The 22,992-nt window shown below is 46.4% G+C and overlaps 1 protein-coding gene across 1 annotated transcript in view; it reads left to right on the plus strand.

The window, feature by feature from the left end:
- The first annotated feature begins 3,057 nt into the window (after positions 1 to 3,057).
- Positions 3,058 to 22,992, plus strand: part of ATP2C2 (ATPase secretory pathway Ca2+ transporting 2) — a 37,160-nt gene continuing 17,225 nt past the window's right edge. The window contains exons 1-12 of the mRNA XM_083513593.1: positions 3,058 to 3,279; positions 12,205 to 12,315; positions 13,371 to 13,487; positions 14,666 to 14,755; positions 15,178 to 15,213; positions 15,305 to 15,366; positions 17,003 to 17,111; positions 17,797 to 17,946; positions 18,695 to 18,763; positions 18,877 to 18,952; positions 19,833 to 19,899; positions 22,624 to 22,748. Coding sequence (XP_083369719.1) covers positions 3,175 to 3,279; positions 12,205 to 12,315; positions 13,371 to 13,487; positions 14,666 to 14,755; positions 15,178 to 15,213; positions 15,305 to 15,366; positions 17,003 to 17,111; positions 17,797 to 17,946; positions 18,695 to 18,763; positions 18,877 to 18,952; positions 19,833 to 19,899; positions 22,624 to 22,748 — 1,117 coding nt within the window. The 5' untranslated portion in view covers positions 3,058 to 3,174. The remainder of the gene's footprint in view (positions 3,280 to 12,204; positions 12,316 to 13,370; positions 13,488 to 14,665; positions 14,756 to 15,177; positions 15,214 to 15,304; positions 15,367 to 17,002; positions 17,112 to 17,796; positions 17,947 to 18,694; positions 18,764 to 18,876; positions 18,953 to 19,832; positions 19,900 to 22,623; positions 22,749 to 22,992) is intronic.

The raw sequence follows: 22,992 nt of genomic DNA on the forward strand, positions 1-22,992 counted from the left end.
ACAATAGCGATCATATCTTTTCCATCAACTTCAGATATTCATTCCACTTGCGCAACAACAGACCTATGAAAACGTAGGTGATGGTGCCTGCACGTCCATCAAGCAAAACAGGAAACTGTCTTATTCATTAACTGCCTTTATATTCTACATTTTCCTCCAAGGAGCTCAAGGTGACATAGTTCTCCTCCTCGTTTAATCCTCACAATAACTCTGTGAGGTAGGTTAGGCTGGGAGGTGGCGACTGGCTCAAGTTCACCCAGTGAGCTTCATGGCTGAGTCAGAATTTGAACCCTGGTCTCCCACATCCCAGTCTGAAGCTGTAACCACTATCCTACTCTGGCTCTCAACTGCCTACACTAACTGGCAGTGGATCTCTACAGGCACAGCTGCAGGTCTTTGACATCACCTGCAGGGAATGGGGGTTGAAATTTGATTCATTTCGCTTTAAAATATGAGCTTATTTATAACAACAACAACAACAACAACAACAATTTATTATTTATACCCTGCCCATCTGGCTGAGTTTCCCCAGCCACTCTGGGCGGCTCCCAATCAGTGTTAAAAACAGTACAGCATTACATATTAAAAACTTCCCTGAACAGGGCTGCCTTAAGATGTCTTCTGAATGTCAGGTAATTATTTATCTCTTTGACATCTGATGGGAGGGCGTTCCACAGGGCAGGCGCCACTACCGAGAAGGCCCTCTGTATGGTTCCCTGTAGCCTCACTTCTCGCAATGAGGGAACCGCCAGAAGGCCCTCGGCGCTGGATCTCAGTGTCTGGGCTGAACAATGGGGGTGGAGACGCTCCTTCAGGTATACAGAACCGAGGCCGTTTAGGGCTTTAAAGGTCAACACCAACACTTTGAATCGTGCTCGGAAACGTACTGGGAGTCAATGCAGATCTCTCAGAACCGGTGTTATGTGGTCCCGGCGGCCACTCCCAGTCACCAGTCTAGCTGCCGCATTCTGGATTAATTGCAGTTTCCGGGTCACCTTCAAAGGTAGCCCCACATAGAGCGCGTTGCAGTAGTCCAAGCGTGAGATAACTAGAGCATGCACCACTCTGGCAAGACAGTTCGCGGGCAGGTAGGGTCTTAGCCTGCGTACCAGGTGGAGCTGGTAGACAGCTGCCCTGGACACAGAGTTAACCTGCGCCTCCATGGACAGCTGTGAGTCCAAAATGACTCCCAGGCTGCGCACCTGGTCCTTCAGGGGCACAGTTACCCCATTCAAGATCAGGGAATCCCCCACACCAACCCGCTCCCTGTCCCCCAAAAACAGTACTTCTGTCTTGTCAGGATTCAACCTCAATCTCTTAGCCGCCATCCATCCTCCAACCGCCACCAGGCACTCACACAGGACCTTCACCGCCTTCACTGGTTCTGATTTAAAGGAGAGGTAGAGCTGGGTGTCATCTGCATACTGATGAACACCCAGTCCAAACCCCCTGATGATCTCTCCCAGTGGCTTCATATAGATATTAAAAAGCATGGGGGAGAGGACAGAACCCTGAGGCACCCCACAAGTGAGAGCCCAGGGGTCTGAACACTCATCCCCCACCACCACTTTCTGGACACGGCCCAGGAGGAAGGAGCGGAACCACTGTATGACAGTGCCCCCAGCTCCCAGCCCCTCTAGACGGTCCAGAAGGATGTTATAGTCGATGGTGTCAAAGGCCGCTGAGAGATCCAGCAGAACTAGGAAACAGCTCTCACCTTTGTCCCTAGCCCGCCAGAGATCATCAACCAGCGCGACCAAGGCAGTTTCAGTCCCATGGTGAGGCCTGAATCCCGATTGGAAAGGATCCAAATGGTCCGTTTCCTCCAGGCGTGCTTGGAGTTGTTCAGCAACCACCCGCTCATTCACCTTGCCCAAGAATGGCAGATTTGAGACTGGGCGATAGTTGGCCAAATTGGCCGGGTCTAAAGATGTTTTTTTTAAGAAGCGGTTTAATGACCGCCTCTTTCAGCGGGTCTGGGAAGGCTCCCTCACAGAGGGAAGCATTCACCACCCCGCAGAGCCCATCGCCCAGCCCTTCCCGGCTCACTTTTATCAGCCAGGATGGGCAAGGATCAAGGAGACAGGTGGTTGGTTTCACTTGTCCAAGCAGCCTGTCCGCATCCTCGGAGGTAACAGATTGGAATTGATCCCATGTAACAGGACCAGACAGAACTCTAGCACTCTCCCGCCCTGGCCCTGCTCCCACGGTGGAGTCTACCTCCTTCTGAATCTGAGCGATTTTATCTGGAAAAAACTTTGCAAAAGCATTGCAGGAGATCTTGGGGTCCCCTAACTCACATTTCCCTAAACATTGTGTGAACCATACCAGGGCTGCTCATCAGAGTCTGCACTTCTCTGAATTTTGCAGGACAGTTCTCCAGCCAAGTGAAGTGTACAAAAATGCATCTGCTAGGCAAAGTGTACATAAAAACACCAAAATGCATTGGATTGGGGGAAATGTAAATATTAGGCAAAATTGTGCATATTTGTCAAAACTGCACACAAATGTGTGTATATTGGGAGAAATTTGCACCCAAATGCAAATGAATTTTCATGAAGACCCCCCCCCCCCCCAGAAAAAAAAGACTGCAAACTGATGTGGAAATCTGAAGAACTGAATTTGAGGTTGGAAAAATGAGAAACTGAGAGGAACAGCTTTGGGGCTGTCAGCAGCTTTTGGGTCATCAGTAGCTCAATGATAGCACATCTGCTTTGCATGCAGAAGGTCCCAGATTCAATCCCTGGCATCTTCAGGTAAGGTTAGGAATGTTCCCTGGAGAGCTGCTTCCAGTCCATGTGGACAATACTGAGCTAGATAGACTAAACTTCCTGTGTTCCTAAATGCAAACATTTATGCTTTTTTAAACCAGCTGTGTTTTCCTGGACGCAGGTGAAGGCTACAGCACCTAACAACGGACTCCTCCAGTTCTGCAACTGCTATGAGTAGGCCTTAAGACAGGAATTTGGCCTCTCCCAGGCACCTGTTCTGAGCAAGCGGGCGGGGCGTCACCTTGTCGGCATCAGGTAACACCCACCGATCAGCTTTCCCTGGCTCCATCCTTGGCTTGCGAGGGAATGTGAGGCTTGGCCAGGAAACACACAGCAAATCACCAGCCACGGCAGCAGGTGCTTTGCTAGCTGCTGCCTTCCTTCGCCGCCTGCCCCAGCTAAGATGGGGGCAAAGCACTTGTTCTCCTTGATCTGCCGGAAAGGTGCCTCTCCCCTACGCATGAGCCGGAAATACCAGCCGGTGGGCAGCAAAGAACCCGAAGAAGAGGTAAAGCGGTGGCGGGGAATGTGTGGTGTTGCTGGGGAATGTCACTGCCTTGGAACAATGTCTCTCCCGAACAAGCCCTCTAGCTCCACTTGCAGAGGGTGGGCTGTCACTCTGGCAGCTGCCTCTCCAGATACGAAATGGTTATCAAGTGCTGTTAAGTGGTGGTCCTAACATTTGGAATCCCTTGCCCCTTTTCTCTCTTTTTTCTTAAAAACCTTTTATTCCTTTTCCTTTCCTTTCCTTTTTTACAGTGGTACCTTGGGTTACATACGCTTCGGGTTACATACGCTTCAGGTTACAGACTCCGCTAACCCAGAAATAGTGCTTCAGGTTAAGAACTTTGCTTCAGGATAAGAACAGAAATCGTGCTCCAGTGGTGCGGAGGCAGCAGGAGGCCCCATTAGCTAAAGTGGTGCTTCAGGTTAAGAACAGTTTCAGGTTAAGAACGGACCTCTGGAATGAATTAAGTACTTAACCAGAGGTACCACTGTACTTTGCTGGTTGCACTTTGCTGGTCACTGAGGACACTGTTCCCCATCTTACAGAGCAAGCTGCTCTGTACAGAACCAGACCCATGGGTTCAAATAGCTCAGTACTGTCAGCACTGACTTGCAGCAGCTCTCCAGGATTTTAGGCAGGGATCTCTCCAAGTCCTACGGGAAGATGTCAGGGATTGAACCCGGGACCTTCTGCATGCAAAGCAGATGCTCCACCACTGAGCTATGGCTCTTTCCCATTTTTCACATAGCCAGAGGTGTCTATACATGCTTGTTATTTATTGAGTGATAATGGTTGCCTAATACAAAAATCAGTTTCCAGGTGGCTTAAAAAGAGGATAAAAACACAGAGGCTGGGGTGGGGGGAGAAAAGGTTGTATCCAATTTCAAGGGTTGTATTCTGCTCAGAGTAGACCCACTGACATTAATGGCCATGGTCATATGCACACCTGTGCCATAGGATTTGTGCTCAGAGACCTTTATCCACCTTGAAAAAATGCTTCTGTGAACTTTCCAAGTTTCCTTGCAGACATAGCTCAAGGGGTGGCTATTCCTGCCTCCCTTTCCTGCTTTCTTGCATTGTGCAAAACGTCAGTCATATTTTTTTTAAACAAGCACTTATTTATTTAACTCTTGCATAGCACTTTCAAGTGTTTAAGGTGCTTCACACACATGGCCTAGATGCCCTCCATACGCCAACCCTGCAAGACAGCATTTGCTAACTGGAATCAATGGGAATTGATTGGCAAAGTGTGCTGCAATGTAAATCAGTATTTATTATCTCAACCTATATTGCAGGTGGGGGGACTGGGACTGAGAAAGTGGAAATTGTGGGGCAGGGGAGAGAGAGAGAGATTTGCCTTAAGGCCTCCTTGGGAGTTCATGGCCAAGGTGAGATTCAAACTGGACACTTCCCAATTCTCAACTCAGTCTCTTACCTGCTACATTACAACATGTATTTGGCCACATACACACCATTCATTTAAAGCATATGATCTCCCCCCAAAAAAGAACTCTGGGAACTGTGATTTACTAAGAGTGCTGGGAACTGTTCCCCTGTGAGGAGTATACGACAGTTCCCAAGATTCTTTGGGCGACGTGGTGTGCTTTAGATGTATGTTCAGCCTCATCAATCTGCCTCCCACCAGACACTTTACAGATAAGAGCCAAGGGTACTTAAAGATTCTGCACTTCTGCTCAATGAATCTCAGCCTCCCCTCTCCCAGCTGCAGTTCATTGTATTCCTTTCCCTTGCCATAGCCTGACCCGGCCTGGATCGCGCAGGAGGGTGTGCTAGTAGTAACAGTTTATGCTTCTTAAGAATGCTTAATCTCCCAGTGGATCTGACAGAACAGCTTTTACAGAACAAATACCTTCACCTGTATTTTCTATCGCAGCAGGCAGTTGAAGGGACACTTGGAACAGGAGTGTTGTGCTAGCACTGGAACTCTCCCTCCCTCGGCTCAGTTATTTAAAGTCTAGGAACCTGGAAGAAGGAGGGTGCTGAAAATTGAAGCGATCTACTATGCCCCTTATTATTTAACTGGTGGGAGGGAATCCATTTCTTTGGAAGATATATAGCTGGTCCTCTGTAGCATTTTTAGAATTGCAAGAAGGCTGTGCCAGAAGTTTAACATCCTGCTGAAGAGGCAACCCTCTGAGTTTGCTGAAGAGGCAAGCTGTATTTCAGAATGCCCAAGAATCCCCCAGTTAGAGGCAGCATTCTTTCTCAGTGCAATAGCCACACCCTCTTCCACCAGGCAACATCCCCCACCGGCCTTGAATGTTTTTGCCTGGCTGGAAAGTGTCCTTGAACTCTGAGAACGCCTCTTGCTTGCCTGGATGGAAGACAAGGAGGGCCATGAGAGTGTGCATAGAACCTAGTCTACTGTTAACCAAGGCAATATTTACATCTGTTGCTCCAGCCACTTTTGTATTTAGCCACACCCACTACCTGCACATGGCCAGAAAGGAATGTGAACCTCAGGTTGCAAATGTGTCCCCATCCCTGATTTACACTGTACTTGCCATTCTAAAGATCTTCTATGGGGCTTACAATGGTTTGCAAGTACCAAAACAACATCTCATAGAATTGTAATGCTGTAGCATTGAAAAGCGCCTCAAGGGTCATCTATTCCAACTCCAGCCAATTCCAGGAAATTCACTGCCACATACACTGCCACTCTCTTGTATACACACACACATGCTCCAGAGAAGGAGCTGCTGTAGATAGCTTCCTCCCCCACCAAGCACCAAACAGAATGATTTTAATATCTCATCAGGGACGCGGGTGGCACTGTGGTCTAAACCACCGAGCCTCTTGGGCTTGCTGATCAGAAGGTCGGTGGTTTGAATCCCCGCAACGGGGTGAGCTCCTGTTGCTCTGTCCCAGCTCCTGCCAACCTAGCAGTTTGAAAGCATGCCAGTGCAAGTAGATAAATAGGTACCGCTGTGACAGGAAGGTAAACGGTGTTTCCATGCACTCTGGCACTCGTCACGGTCCTCTGTGCGCCAGTAGCGGTTTAATCATGCTGGCCACATGACCCAGAAAGCTGTCTGTGGACAAACGACGGCTCCCTTGGCCTGAAAGCAAGATGAGCACTGCAACCCCATAGTCACCTTTGACTGGACTTAGCCATCCGGGGGTCCTTTACCTTTACCTAATATCTCATAGCTGGGGTCACTTAAAGTCAGGCATCCCCAAACTCAGCCCTCCAGATGTTTTGGGACTATAACTCCCATCATCCCTAGCTAATACGACCAGTGGTCAGGGATGATTGGAATTGTAGTCCCAAAACATCTGGAGGGCCAAGTTTGGGGATGCCTGCTTAAAGGCCTCAAAGCAACTATTGACAAGAAGTGCAAAGCAAGCAGAGCCACCAAGAAAACACAACAAAACAATGCACAAGCAGCAGCACCCAGCTGCCCAGTGGTTCATCATGGTATTAGATATCCCTATTGATTTTTGTCTTCTTATTGCTCTTTTAATTTCTTAGGCTGTATTTCATTGCGCCATAATTTAAATTCCGTGGAATGCAAATCGTAATGCGATAAAATGCAACCCAAGAAGTAAAAGGAGCAATAAAAAGGCAATTAAGAATCCTGCAACATCCAGTACAGCCCATTAGATTTGTTACAAGGGGCAGAAAAATAATTAAGCAGGTCCACCAAGACCCTCAGCAATTTTCAAGTGGTCTTTGGGAAACCAGTTTGGGAACCACTCACCCAAGGCATGTGCAATCATGCTAACAACAAAATAAGGACAGTGTGTCACCTGAGACAGGTACCAGAAATTAAAAGCTTCCCCTTGCCAAACCATGGGTTTTTTTTGGGGGGGGGGTTGATAACTCTCTCTTGGGGCTGCATGGGATGTTAAATGTATCTGTGCATCTATCATGCAGGGTTTCTTTGAATGCAAATTGCATCAGCTGGAGGAAACCCTGACTGGTTTGGAGCCGGAATGGCGGGATTTAAATCTTTCCCCCTCTGCAGTTCAGTGGAAGATTCCTTCCCAAAACAAACAACAGATTCAGATGATATATCCACCCCACCCCAAGCACAGCACAGGAGGAAATGGTCAAATCCCCATTCCATTCCATGCCTGCCCTGATCCTGTTAATGATCACCTACACAGAGAATGTGCGGTTTGCATTTTTTTAAAAAAAGGTCTGCGCACTAGATGAAAAGATGCATTCATGTCACATCTAATTTGACCCTTACGTCAAGCTCCCAGGATCCCTCTAGGTTTCTCATCTGCCTTGGGAATGTCCAGGCTCGTCACCTGGCCCCAGTTGCTGGGATGCAAAGTCCAGTCAGTGGCCACTAACTGCTGGAACAGAACTTGGGAGGCTTGTATTTGCAAGCCCACATGATGCAGTCTCAGGAGAGTTTCTCTCTAAAACACACACACACAGCCTCAGTTTTGCCATCTGTAAAATGGGAATAGGGACCTAACTCACAAAGTAAAGATGGAAAAGAAGTGTTTGCATTCTTCGCAAATTATTAGGATGAGACCAGCCTGTGTACTCACTCAGTCAAAAGGATAAAGCAGTCAATGGCTACTAGCCACAATGGCTTTTTTTCTACCTCCATGGCTGGTGGCAATATGTCTCTGGGTGCCAACTGCTGAGAATTGCAGGTGAGGGAGAGTTGCTGTGGCACTTAGATCCTGCTTGCAGGCTTTCCATGGGTGGTCACTGTGAGAAAAAGGCTGAGAGTCTGTGCTGAAAAACAGCAGAGCTTGGGCAAACAATGTACCACATATGTGCTGAATTAATGGTGCATAATCTCCAAAAGTATGTGGACGGGCATGTTGCGTTCATTTCCTTGCTTTTGGTATGCACTCTCACAAAGTTACTAGTCCATGCCTTTTTCTAAAATCCTCTTTCTCTATAATACTTCAGGTATAGGTTTGTGACAGCAATGGCCATATACCATGTTGTATCCTTCAAATTTTAGGAGAGCTTTCTTCTAGATGTCGTTATTGTATGATTGTTTGTAAACCCCAGTTCTCTGTGTTCTTTCATTTTGTTTTACATAAGCTAGATAGAAATTAAACAAAGGTGAAGATTTGGAATGTGTTGTTTTGCTTTTTCCTAGGCTTCCCAGTTGCTTAAATCAGATATTTTGGCATGGAGCTCTGGAGGTGGAGCCCTCTGGGTCAGGGGGAGAGCTCAGAACAAAAGCTGTCTATCACCCTCCCCTCAAGAGTTTTGAGAAGGAGAAAAAAATGATATTCCCTCTTTTTCTTTTTGATAACAGTCTGCAATGAAAGAAAGAAAGAAAAATATGTTCAGGGCTACCTACTATAGCAAGGGGAAGGGAGAGGAGCAATCACTGTTTCCCACCCAAAGATGAATCAAAGTTGTAAGCATCTCCATTGGTCCTGAGAATCCCTCAAGGAAACGCCCATAAATATCCAAACTATGAGGACTAGAGACTTGCTTTTCAAGACAAACAAGCCAAAGTTCCTGAGATCCTCCAGAATCCTGATTCCTGCACACTGCACCCAATTTTGCTGCTTGCATGGCAGGTTCATAGCAGGCTAGAATAAACACAGCTGTTCTCCTGACTTCATTTTCAAACATCTCTTGTTTCATAAGAAACGGTCAGTGCCTACCATGCCTGCCAACTTTGCTAGGGTAAACTAATTATTTTATTTCCTCCAGGCGTACCTGTGCTAAGCGTCATGGTTGTTTTCTTTTTACTATGTTTAACTTGTCTTTCTTACAAACAAACAAAAAAAGGGCAAAGTCTGGAAAAGGGCATCGGGACCCAGGATTTGAATGCAAACTTGCCAGCTTCCCTGCCTCTGTTTCCTGGTGTTATTAGGTTGCTCTTCTGTCTGCTTGGCTTGCTTTGCCATCAACAATAGCTAAGCCACTTATCCTGGAACCACTTCAGAAGAGGTTTAAGGGCAATGCCTGCCTTGAATCGCCAAATTGCAGGGCAGTGATCCTGTTTCCTTCTCAGAAGATTACAGCAGGGATGGGTAACCTGTGGCTCTCCAGAGGCTGCTGGACAACTGTATAAAAAGAGCCTTCTGGATCAGGCCAGTGGCCCATCTGGTCCAGCTTCCTGTTCTCACAGTGGCCAACCAGATGCTGGACATGAGCACAACAGCACCTAGTACAGTTCCCAGCAACGGGTACTGAGAGGCACAGTGAAAGAAGAACATACTGTGGTTTTATGTTTTAGCTGCCCTGAGACCTGCAGGTATAAGACAGTACAGTCATACCTCTTGTTACGTTCGGTTCAGGTTACACATTTTCAGGTTGCATCCCGCAACGACCCGGAAGTAACGGAACTGGTTACTTCTGGGTTTTGCCACTCGTGCATGCGCAGGCGCTCAAAATGATGTCACACGCATGCGCAGAAGTGGTGAATCGTGACCCGCACACGTGCAGACGCAGGTTGTGTTCTGCTCATGTTGCGAATGGGGCTCCAGAACGGATCCCGTTCGCAACCAGAGGTACCACTGTATATTATTATTATTATTATTATTATTATTATTATTATTAGCCATCGTAGCTAGTAGCTTTTGATAGCCTTGTCTACCATGAATTTATCCAATCCTCTTTTAAAGTTTGGGGGCCATCATTGCCTCCTGTGGCAGTGAGTTCCATTGTTTAACTATGTGCTGTGTGAAGAAGTATTTTCTTCATGGCGTTATGGCCAAGACCCAAATTTCATTAAGCCATTCTTTCCAAGACAGGAATACTGTAGCTTTCCAATTTTCAGCCAGTGACAATTTTGCGGCTGTTAACAGCTAGATGGTAAGTTTTCTGTGGTTTTTAACTCGGCTGCCATTGTTGTGCTGTTTTGATTGTACATCATCTTGAGACCATTGTGCAGAAGGCAATTAGTAAATTAATGCTCATGATAAACTACCCCTCAATTACCCTAGGATGGGTGGCAATGGAACAAGAACCAATTGCTCTATAACCACTTTCTTCTCCTTGGCTTAGAATCTCATAATGCTAGACATCTAATGTTGGAAGATTTGGGACAGACTTTTTAAAAGTAACTTTTCACATAAGTGCATGAAATGTGGAACTCACTGCCACAAGAGGCAGTGATAGCCACCAACTTGGATGCCTTTAAAAGAGTATTAGACTAATTCATGGAGGGGGAGGATGCTAGAAGCGGCTACTAGCAATGATGGCTGTGCTCTGCCTCAACGGTCAGTGGCAGCAATGCTTTTAAATACCAGTTGCTGGAAACTACGGGAGGGGATAGTTTTCTTGCACTCAAATCCTGCTTGATGGTTTCCCACAGGCCCCTCAGTGGCCACTGAGAGAACAGGCAGCTGGACTAGATGGGTCATTGGTCTGATCCAGCAAGCTCCTCATATGTTTTTAATAATGAGATATATATATTAATCAAAATTGCCCGGTAGGCAGCAAACCATTTCAGTCCAGAAATACTAAATAGAGATACTGAGAAGCCTCCTTGGAGCAGAGACTTGGCTGGCTTTCCAGGATTAAAGCTGCTTTCCTCCCCAACCCCAGCAATCAATTTATGTCCTCCACGGGGATGTCTTTTATTTCCTGTTGATAAGGTTGTGCTCTGAAATCTAAAATAAAATAAAATGGGAAGCCAATGAAAAGAGACCGGCTTTACAATCCGTGTGTGTGTGTGTGTGCGTGCGTGTGTGTGTGTATGTGTGTGTGCCCCTTCCAGCTATAAAAACCACTGGAATTCAGAAGTAGGAAACTTCTTTGCTTATTTGCTTTAGACCTTTCTATAAAGAGTTTTTACTGTGGCACTCAAAGCGATGTGGAAAATCATGTTTTAGTGTCCGTATCCTCTTACTTTCTCTTTTCTTCCTTTTCCCCTTGGTTTTGAAATGTTTTTCTTTCTTCTGTGCTAAGCCTTGTTTCCTTTTTAACATTTTCCTTTAACAGTATCTTAACAGTAGAGTCGAAGAGTAGGGAACCTATGACCCTCCGGATCTTGCTGGACTACAATTCCCATTGTCCCTGATTATTGGTGGTGGATGATGGGAGTTGTAGTCCAACAACAGCCAGGGGTCCACTGGTTTTCTGCTCCTGGTGCAGTGAGTTCTATTACTGTGGCAACAAACCCTCTCCCATGTTAGAGCTCTGATGTACTGTGTGTGCCTTTTGCCCTATTCTTCCCCCTTAATAAGTTCCTGTGTGAGCTGGTTCATTAGAGCAAATGGGGCACTGCCCCTCTTACCTTACTTGCCTGCCCAGGGATGGCACTGCTTGTCAACTTTCTCCTTCTTAGTCTCAGTTTTGTCCTTGTACAGCTGAGCAGGGAAGCAGATGATGGCGACAAAAACAGAATTAGTCTGTTATGTCCATCATTGGCTCTGACTACACCCACTTTAGGGCTCTCTGCCTTACCAGTCCCAATGAGCCACCACTGTTAGCATGGGCACTTAAACAAGATGAGCAGAACACAGAGAGAAAAGTCCTGATAACACATTACTGAGCAAAAATTGTGTCATTTGAGGAGAAATGAATGGAGGTTTTGCCTTTCTTAGTTCAAGCCTCATACATAGCAGGGAGACATTCTACCAAATACACAGAGGAAAAACTCCCTTCGGAGCCAATCGGGGCGCATGCTACCTCAGCAAACATCATAGCACTCTGTCAAGTTGCTAAGCAACACTTCCACCAACCCTCCTCTTAGCTAGTGGCCTTTAACACTAACAGAATTAACTATTAAGTTACAAACTGGATGATACCTGCTGTTGCACTTCCAACAAGCAGCATGGAAAGAAGAGCCTTAGACATGCCAGGGATCACTGGAAGTTCCAGTCAATAAGGCACATATGTGTGAACCACGGCTGAGCCCGTTTTCCACCGTCCCTCCACTTAAATTTCTGCTTAAAATGGTTGTAGACAGTCTCATCTCTTCCTCTTTCTTCACCACCCAACATTTTATTTGCATTATGTAGCCTGAAGAAGAATCTGAACTGAAGTCAGTGGAAGAAGAGAAAGAGGTTACGGCCCTCTCTCCCAAAGAGGCTTGCAAACGCCATGCAGACGAGTTGGCAAAAATGCTACAGGTAAGAGCCATAAAACCACGACAGAGACTTTTGAGAAACACTTCAGAAGAAAGAGGTGCAGGTTAGAGTCATCTTCTTGTCTCTTGTCTTGACATGTGTTCCTGAAATGATCTAATATTCACAATATTTTCACAATGCTGCCTGCCATTGGAAAAGCTGTGATGAGGTTAGAGAATGTCGGCAAACATACTTACTGTAACTGCTCAGGGTAACTGTGTCAGCAAAAGACTTCTGACAAACCTTTGCTGTTTCAACTGTATCAGAGCATCCAGACAGGTGACAGTTTCTGCAGGAGGGAGTTGCATGGGAGTCATTGGCCCCATTTATTTATTTTTACAATTGGCATGAATTAACTAGGAAAAGTCAATGGAGTTGTTGTTATTTACTAGTGGGGAGCACCCAGTGCTATCCTGGAATATGTAGAAACCAGCAAATATAGTGTTGGTTGTGAGCTTGGACACAATCACTCCAAAAATGGGCAAAGTCCTGTTGCGGTCTGCCATCTTGATTCAAAATGGCGGCCAGCAGCCAAACATCAACAATGACTGCCGCCTCCACGCCAGGAACCCTTGTATTGAAATTGGTGACAATATCTTTGAGAGGTGAACAAACCTATAGAGCAGAGAGACAGACGGATGGACAGACAAACCACTTTCCAAAATATATAGTAGAGTATTACATTTATGTCTCACCTGTCCTTCAAGGAGTTCAAGTTGACATTTGTTAGCTCTCTCCTTCCCTACTAGCCGCACAATCAAATCCCTAAATGGGTAGATTATGCTGGTATTATGAACCCATCAACTCCCAGCAGTAAGGGGCTCCCTAGTTATGGAGCAGATGTGTTTGGCTATGTCCCTTGTCTCTGAGGGAACCTAACGAGTGCTGAGGGGTGTGTGAAACCTTGGAGAGAAAGAGAGAGAAAGTGGTTGGCAGAGGAAGAAGGGAGAAAGAGGGTACCCCACCCAACGCCATCATACACTCCCCAACATATTATCTGAAGGAATCCCCCCCCCCCACTTTATGCTGTTTTTAAAAATACGCTGTTGTCTCTTCAGGTCGATATACAGAAGGGACTGTCTGAAGTGTCAGTGCTGCACCGAAGGATCAAGCATGGCTGGAATGAATTTGTAATAGATAATACGCAGCCAGTGTGGAAGAAATATCTAGACCAGGTAAAGAACGGGAATGCTAGTGGCAAAGGGTTTTGTGGATCATTGGATAGCGGGGTGTATGTACCCTGTCTCTGAGAGTTCTGAGGGCCAGTAAGAACGTTCAATTTAAAACAAATATGTACATCTGGCATAGGAATGGGTGTGTATACACATACACAATTACCAGGACATTTTCCTGCTCAAGTTCCCTTCAAATAGTGCAAGATGCTAATCTAATCAGCCCAGACATTTGATTGACACTTTCTTCGAGACCTTCCATAATTAACGTAGCCTGCGGATCAGTGGAGGCTGGTCCATTAAGGCACTCTGGACACCGCCCCACCAGCCTTGGCCTGCCTTCAGCCAGCCTCCACCTGCCTGCCTCCTGACTTACAACCAGTCCATGTTGCTGCATATTGGACTCCTTCTCCTTAGTCTCAGTATTGCCATGAAAGAACTTAGCAGGGAGGAGATGGGGACAAAGCTGGAATTAGTTGACTCTGCCTGTCTTTGGCTCTGGCGCCCCCTCCTGCTGGCCTCCCACCCCAGGAGAGTGATGGAGCTTAGCTACATTCCCCATTCCCTGAGCTCTACCTAGCCACCCACCAGCTACTGTCTCTTGCATCCAGGCACCGTCCCCTGACTCACAAGTCAGTGCCCCTCACCTTTGATGCTCTGGGGACATTCCAGTGGTCAGAAAGTGTCTCTAGGGCAAGGACTCCAAAGCCTTTTCAGTCTGAGGCCTGCATTCTCTTCCAGGAGCTGCAGAGCAGTGGTGGGTGGGGCCAGAGGCACAAGTGGGTGGAGCAAAAAATGCAAATGTTTACCTTTGTACGATAGGCTAGTTTCTATTCACAGATATGTATCCCCCTCTATTCTTCATACAGACAAGGAAGAGGCATTATCTGAGTTCAATGGGGTCATTCTAGTCAGTCAAAAGCATTCCAGGAGGGTGCAAAGCCAGTGCAGTGAGGGGTATGGCCTGTGAAGAGTTCTGAGGGCCAGATAGAGAGAGTTGGAGAGCCCTATCTCACCCCAGGCTTGAGGTTCCTTGCTCAAGCATAAAGTGAAACTGCCTGGATCAAGCAGAGATTATTAGTTCTGGGCATGTGTGTGACAACTTTACTCGCACTGTGAATGGCAAAAAACAAGCACCCCTACTTCAGTCAAAGGAATTTCTCCTTCTTCTTTCCTTTTAGTTTAAGAACCCCCTGATCCTTTTGCTGCTGGCCTCCGCTTTAGTAAGTGTGGTCACTAAAGAATACGAAGATGCCGTGAGTATTGCAATGGTACGTGATCTGTTTTCTTTGGAGTCCTCATTCTTGGAGACATCAGAACTAAGGGACTATTTTCAACTGTACTGAATGGGGAGAAGAAAGGGGGGATCAGGCTTCTAGGGGGTGAAGAGAATGACTCATCAGCTGATTTCACTAGGTGAGGGGTACCTTTTTGGGGTAAAGGGTCCCAGTGGAAGACTGTGGGGGGCTGAAATCCCCCTCCAAACATACACCCTTAATAAACACAGTCTCTTTCTCTTAAGCACAGAGAGAGTTATTTCCCTTAAAATCTTAGTAATTCTGCTCAAGTTGCACATTTTTATTTGTTTGTTTTCAGTTTGTCTAGTTTCCATGTAAGCCTGAAATAAATACCCACTGGCAAGTGACGTTCTACTGTCTTTGTTTATCCACCCCCATTTTTTTTTTATTTTTAGGCTGTCATCATCGTGGTGACTGTGGCCTTCATCCAGGTACAACCTTTTCTGGTAACTGACCATTGTGGGTTCTCACCCATTCAGACAAAAAACGTGCCCTGACAGAGATGTGCTTCTTTTCTCGCAGGAGCACCGCTCTGAGAAATCTCTGGAGGAACTCAACAAGTTAGTCCCGCCAGAGTGTAACTGGTAAGCCTTGTAAAGCATCTACACACTTTAAACCTTTGGTGTAGTGCCTGCCAGATGCCTTCTTCATGCATGTATGGAGGCACAAAATGCTTGTGTGCATTTGAGGGGTGATGGTTACAATTGGAAGGATGGCAGGAGAACCCCTACCTCTGCCCTAGTCCCCTGCCCCCCACAAACCTGGAGCTGATACTCACACTTCCCATTCACAACTGTGCAGTTTAGCCTCCCTACTATAGAACAGCCTCCTGCCAACCTAGCAGTTCGAAAGCACGTCAAAGTGCAAGTAGATTACCTTCAGTGGGAAGGTAAACGGTGTTTCCGTGCGCAGCTCTGGTTCTCCAGAAGCAGCTTAGTCATGCTGGCCACATGACCCGGAAGCTGTACGCCGGCTCCCTCGGCCAATAAAGCGAGATGAGCGCCGCAACCCCAGAGTCGGCCACGACTGGACCTAATGGTCAGGGATCCCCTTACCTTTTACTATAGAACAGCAGATCAGGGCTTAAGAGGACTCTCTGTGTGTATGTGTGCGCGCGCTTGCTCAGGGTAAACCTGTGTATTTACAAATGATTAAAATATCTTTTATTTGCCTACTGGTCACTTGTGCTTTATTTTACTGACCTGAACGGTGTGTGTTGAAATGTTCAGTTCTGGGAGTGATGTTCATTTCCTTCTTCACCAGAAGGACAAATACCTGCTCCAGCCTTGCCAAAGCAAATATGTAATACCTTTTATGGTTTTAATTATTATGTCCAGAGGGGTGGCCTATTTGTCTTTCAAGGTCAGAGAACGCTTTGATCATTTCCCCCACTTCCCCTTCTTCCTTCCACGCCCAGGGACACCTTGTAGAAAGAAAGGCAAGTGCTTTGGGTATGATGTTGCGTTCCAAGTCACCAAACGTGATTTTATCACAGTGGCAGGGAACGCTTTTTCAACCCAGGGGCTGCCTCAGCAAACTTCTTGGGGCCACATGCCATTGGTGGGTGGGGCCAAAAGCAAAAGTGGGTGGAGCAACAAATGTTTTAACAGATCTGAACAGTCTGCAACTGTATTGGAACTATTTTTAACTGTTTTCATATGTGGAATGGTTTTTAAATGTTTATAATGATGATGATGATGATGTTAAATAAATTTGTAGACCCGCTTCATAGCCTAAAGCCATCAAAGTGGCCTACTAGATAAAAAACAGAATAAAACACAAAAAGACAAGTTTAAACACAATGAAATCATTTCAGCAAACTCTAAAAACAATAGAAACATATTTGCAAATTCTAAAAACAGCAACGCAATATACTACGTTATCTGTCTCATTGTCCACTATTTAACATAAGTTACATAAGTTATGTAACTTGTTGCATTACATACGTTCATTTCAATGTCGACTCCAAAGCAATGTTTAAAAACACCATTAGTTACGTGTTGTTTGTGAACTTAAAAGCAACTTACTTGACTGATTTCCGTTCCTGACTACAGACAAACATACAAACGGCAGCAAATTCTGCTTCCTCTTCTGCTGCCATTGGAGTGGTCTGACATCCCTAGCCACCACAATGCATCTTCCCCACAACCCTTTTGGCAGCTCTGCTTTGCTTATACGGTGCCATTTCTTTGTATTTATCTCTTTGTGGGGGGATACTAGCATGAGAGAGGGGAAACTGCAGCATCTTCTTGCTCGAGAGCTTGTTCCTGGAGACATTGTGTGCCTTTCTATGGGAGACAGGGTTCCTGCAGACGTCAGACTCATAGAGGTAAGAGATGGATGATGGAACAGTACCATGTGCATTCCATAACTGGGTGCTCCCATTACAAAATTCAGTGTAAAATTCAACAAGCCATCTTGTGATTCAGTTTTTATGCTTCTGAAACATTGACAGAGGACAAGTGCATGGACCCTCGCAAAACCCACCTATTTCCACTCATACCTGCCCGCACACTTTGGGCACCTCCCGAAGCCCTTCTCTGCTTGACCCTGTCATTGGAGGTGCGGTGACTGGCAACCAGAGACAGGACCTTCTTTGTGGTGGGACCCAGATTGCAGAATGCTCTCCCCAGAGAATCTCGCCTGGTACTTGCTCTGTGCTAGGCAAAGCCCTCCCCCCCCCCCGCTTAATGATGCTCATTAGGTGTGTTGAGAAAACTCGATGAAAAAGATGCAAATGTGTGTTTGATGACATCAAGACAATTTTTGTGGGTTGTTTTTGTAGCATGGAATCACGTGACTGCTTTTCGGGGGGCAGCGTTCTATTGATGCTTGCATGGGGGGTGGATATGCAAAAATAACTGGAAACCGTGCCAATCTGCACATGCTCCAGTTCCAGAATTAACTGTATCAAATCTCCAAGTTAAACCTTAATGAATGAGGAATGGGAGTGTAGCACCAAAACAGGAAAGGGATGGAATTCATGGAAGTCCATTTATCCACTGTTTTGTCAGGTTACAGATCTCTTAGTGGACGAATCCAGTTTCACGGGGGAAGCAGAGCCCTGCAGCAAGAATGATGGCATCTTAGCAGAAGCTGGAGACCTGATGACCCTCACCAATGTCGCATTCATGGGAACTCTAGTACGATACGGCAAAGGAAAAGTGAGTGGTAAATAACCTCCTTTCGTTAGCTGTAAGTAGCCCATCATTATTCATAAGCTGTGTGCTCCTGATTTTTTCCATGCAGTTACAATCCGGCACTTTTTGAATGTCGCTTTGCACACACAAAAACAACAAATTCAAGACGTGCCCACAACAAAGGAAGTCATGTGACATGAGAATACTGGCCTACTGTCAAAGTAGCCCATTAGGGGTTGACTGTTCACCTATATGGCTAATATCAGCTTTGCGGAGCTGTTTAAGGCCACATTCATAACATACATTTAAAGCGATATGATACCACTTTAAACAATCATGGCTTCACACAAAGAGGAGCTGCAGTTTGTTAAGGGGGCTGAGAGTTGTTTGGAGACCCCCTATTCCCCACCCCTACAGAACTGCAAGCCCTCTTCACAGGAACTCTGGGAAATAGTAGTTCTGGGAGGGGAATAGGGACTTCCTCACCCAGACTTCCTCTTTAACTATTAAGGAGCTATCATCACTCGAAAGCTACAGATCATCTTCCTGACTTTGCATCTCTTGTAATAGGAAGGAGGTGTGTGTGTAGTAAACCAAGCTTTAACTATGGTTTATTGACTGTGGTTAACATAAATCACGGCTTGGCATTATGTACAAACCAGGTCGTTGAGTCTCCAGCTGTCATTCAGGGGAAAGTTTTTCAACTCTGGGGAATACCATCAAAATCTAAGGAAAAAGGTAACTTATTCTTTGCATTCTTCTGCTTGTTCAGGGCATTGTCATTGGAACAGGTGAAAACTCACAGTTTGGGGAGGTATTCAAAATGATGCAAGAAGAAGAGGTGAGAAGGGGTCCGGGGGAAAGTGGACCAAGTTCTTAGTAGGGGAACATCCATAAGGTTCTATTTCAGGAGGGTTTTTCTTTCTTCCCTTTGCTGTCAATTAATGCATCAAGACCCCCAAGACTCCACTACAGAAAAACATGGACAAACTGGGGAAACAGCTTACTCTCATTTCATTTGGCATCATTGGTGAGTTTTGTGAAATAATTCCCCCCCCCCCCGCTTAATGACCTACTGCCTGTTTTAAGAACTAGCTCCTGCGTATCAGAAGGGACCATCATTTTGGGAGAGACTCGCTATGTGTGTAGCAGGGACAGGGAAGCAATTTGGCTCAGATCGGATTTCAAGGCAAAGTTACTTAATCTGTGCAACATGCAAACTGAAACACAGCTGTCCTTCAAAACTCACAGCTCTCTGAAATTTGCAGTGCAGTTCTCTAGCCAAGTCATGCGTACAAAAATGCAGTTACGAGGGCAAATTATCTATATGATGGTGAAATAACATGGTTTTAAAATTATTATTTGGGTGAAATTGCTTGCAAAAGTACGTACCTTAGGCAAAATTGCATTTTAAAATGTGTACGTGAAGAGAGATTTGCGCCACACAGTGCTGAGGACTTTAGAAACAAAGAAGCCCCAAACCGGTGCAGAAATGTGGAGAACCAAAATTAAGGCTGAAAAAAATGAGAAAAAACAAAACGGACAGTTTCACCCATCCCTAGAGTATAGATTTGTACAGTAGAAGCCTAGAGTTAGGCTGAGCGAATGTGACTGACCTGAGGTCCCAACACACTAACCCAGGGTTTCCCAAACTTTGGTCTCCAGCTGTTTTTGGACTACAACTCCCATCTAGCATGACCAGTGGTCAGGGATGATGGGAACTGTAGTCCTAAAACAGCTGGAGACCCAAGTTTGGGAAACCCTTCTCTAACCACTACACCACATTGACCTTAGTTTGTACCCTCCTCCTTGTGCATACTTTGAGTATTTTCATGTTCACGTACACACCTGACCATGCCTATGGTGCCATCAAGATAGCTTCTGTGTTTTCCTCTCCCCTCTCCTGCAAGGTTTACTTATGCTGATTGGCTGGCTGCAGGGGAAGCATCTTCTTGGCATGTTCACCATTGGAGTGAGGTAAGAGCTGGAAGGACATTTTATTGTCACAGTAGAAGAACAGAACAGAATGCAAACATGCTGATCAAAAACATTCTGTGTGTATAATTCCTGCCTATCTCTAGATTGAGCAAGGGTGGGGAACCTTAGGATCTGGGGGCCAACTGTGGCTCTGCAGGCTTCACTATCTGGCTCAAGGATCCCTCCTTGGCCCTGCTTCACACCCTCCTTGAGAGTTTTTGCCTGGCTGGAATGTGCCCTTGAACTAGGCCTCTTGCTTCTCTGACTGGAGGATAGAGAGGGATGAGTGTAGAAACTACCCTAGAAATTACATTCATTTTTCCACCTGCATTTCCTTCTGGCCCTGCTTGTCCCTTGCATATGACCCATGGAAAGTTGCCCAGAATAGAATTTGGCCCTTCAGTTGAAAAAGGTTCCCCAACTCTGCGATAGATAGGTAGACGGGCAGAAAGATAGACACACTATATTTCCTTTTTATTTAAATGACTTTTGATTATGTTGTACAAAGGGTAACAGTGGTGGATTCTGGAAAGAGATTAGAGCCCTCTCCAGGTGTTTAGGAGAACATGTGAGGACTCAAACTGTGGAGGGGGCATTGCCCCATTCCCTACCCCTTAAATTCTGCTGCCTGAGGTGGCTGCTTCAATCTGTCACATGGACAGGCCAGCCCCATAAGACAGCCAGTCTAGTAACCCAAGGAGCCCATCTTCTAGCTGCTCAGGCCTCTGAACAAGGGTGTTGAGGGGCTGTAGGCCAGCAGGAAGGCCCCTGATCTGAATGGAGGAAGCCTCAAACTCTGAACAGCAAATCTCCCCACTGTACACTTGCGGAGGAAAGGGCGGGCGGGGAGCGCACTGCCCCTAGCACCATCAGGGAGGGGGGTACCATAGCGGTCACACACCCTGGACATGTGCCACACACCTTCCCACCACGCCGGGCACCAGGCCCCTGCAGAACGCACGCTACTTCCCTGTGGGCAGCGTACCACACCCCTGGGATATGCGTCATCCCCCCGGGATGTGCACCAGCCATGCCCCCACCTGCTCTCCACCCCTGGTGTCGGAGCATGCAGCTTCACCACTGCCACTGCCCTAAAAGAAAAAAATCCATTCCACATAATGCTTTGGAAGCTCCCCAACAGGGTGTTTGAACTATCAGAATCTGATGCAACCATTTTTGTCAGCTGCAGTGAAGAGAGAGCTCTTCAAGCAGGACAAATGGTAGCACCAGAACCCAAGGGTTTAATACCTGTAGGTGGTGAGCTTCGTAAGCACTTGGGCATGTGCTGATGACGGGATGGGTGGACACAGCATCCCCACCCTTCCCCACCAATATACCTGCCACGAAACATTTGCTTCTCTCTGTACAAATATTAACCTTGCTGGCCATATCTCCCTTGTTGTTTAAAGGCTGGCATTGTACATCCTTATAGTTTGCATGGCAGGCTGCCTTCTTATAAAATGACATGTGCCATCTGTTCACGTATCTGGAAAAGGGATCCCTTGGCACCAGAGGATTGTAATGTTCGTATTACTGCCCAGCGGCACGATAAAAGCAACGTGTGGCAAAGTCGCTATAGATAAAGAGAAAATGGTTGAGGACTTGGAAGGGAAAAGGTTTAGGCTAGATATAGAAACAAGGCAGGCAAGTGTCAATGGAGGGCAGATGCTGTTGAATAAAAGTAACACTAAAGTGGACCAGCCAGAGTTGTCTTCTTTTCCTGCACAGTCCCTCTGTCCCTTAAGGGCTATGAATGTTGCCTTGTTCTGTATTCTCTTGTTCACCAATATTTGCACCTGAAGCATAGATCAGGGCTTTGTTAGTGGTGGCACACAGGCTGCAGAGCTCTCCACCAGCAGACCATCTGGCCCCTACACTTCTGTGTTTTGATGGCAGGCAGAAAAGTATTTTCATACTAGACCAGGGATGAGGACCTCCAGCTTGTGAGCCAAATCTGACTGGCTAGACCCAGGAATCCAGACCCTGGTGCTTTTTGGAGGTTATGCCTTGTTCTCTGCACTGACTGACTGATGTCTCACTTGCTCTGTTCACAATTGCCATAGCAGGCAAAGCAAAGTGTACTGAGTTAGTGTGTGTGAGAGAGAGGGGGGGAGGTCCCCCACCCCTATAGTGGAAAACCTTTCCTTCCTCTGTTATGTATAAAAAAGGTTCAGGGTTGTAGAATACAATGGATTGGCCAGAGATTTACGACAGAAAAAGAGAGATTACTTCAGAGTCAACATACAAAGAAATTGGACCAATTGGTTTAGCCCAAATGAGGCTTTGCATTCTGCATTCTGCAAAGCTGGCACCAGACTTCAAACAGCCCTGCCTCCGATGGCCGTCTGCAAAGCTCCACTGGGCATAGGAACAAAGGAAGCAACCTTCCACGTAGAGTCAGATGATGGCTCCACTGAGCTCAGTGTATTGTCCACTCTGACTGGCAGTGGCTCTCCAGGGTGTCAGACAGGGGCCTTTCCCAGCCTTACTTGGAGATGCCAGGGACTGGACGTGGGGCCTTCTGCAGATGCTTTACTGTCCTTCCTGCAATTGACCCTGAAGCTCAAGTGTTGAAAGAGGCATCCAGGGCCCATGAAAAGGCAGGTCTTAATGTGTTTCAGCATCAGGGCCCTGGAGCAAGTTGATGCTTGCATATACTTCCTTACAGGAGTTAGTGAGGATGGTGGTGTGTAACACCAGTGGTAAATGATTCTGTGTGTGCAGCTTAGCGGTGGCTGCAATCCCAGAGGGCCTCCCCATCGTGGTCACGGTGACCTTAGTCCTGGGCGTCTTGAGGATGGCCAAGAAACGAGTCATTGTGAAGAAGCTGCCAATTGTAGAAACTCTAGGTAAGAGCACCATGCGCATGAAGGCGGGTCATGGGGTGGGTGTTAGCAAAACTGGATTTGCTAACTCTGTGGCTGATTCCACTGTCATTCTTTCCACCCATTCATTTAATGTGAGGGAGGCATTTCCCTCACTCTCTCATAATACTAGAACTTTGGGTGTTCTAATGAAGCTGAATGTTGGAATATTCAGAGCAGACAAAAGAAAAGACTTCTGCACATAGCACATAGTTAAACTGTGGAATTC

Source organism: Podarcis liolepis (genome assembly GCF_965112155.1).
Source record: "Podarcis liolepis genome assembly, chromosome: 7".
NCBI classification, from domain to species: Eukaryota; Metazoa; Chordata; class Lepidosauria; order Squamata; family Lacertidae; genus Podarcis; species Podarcis liolepis.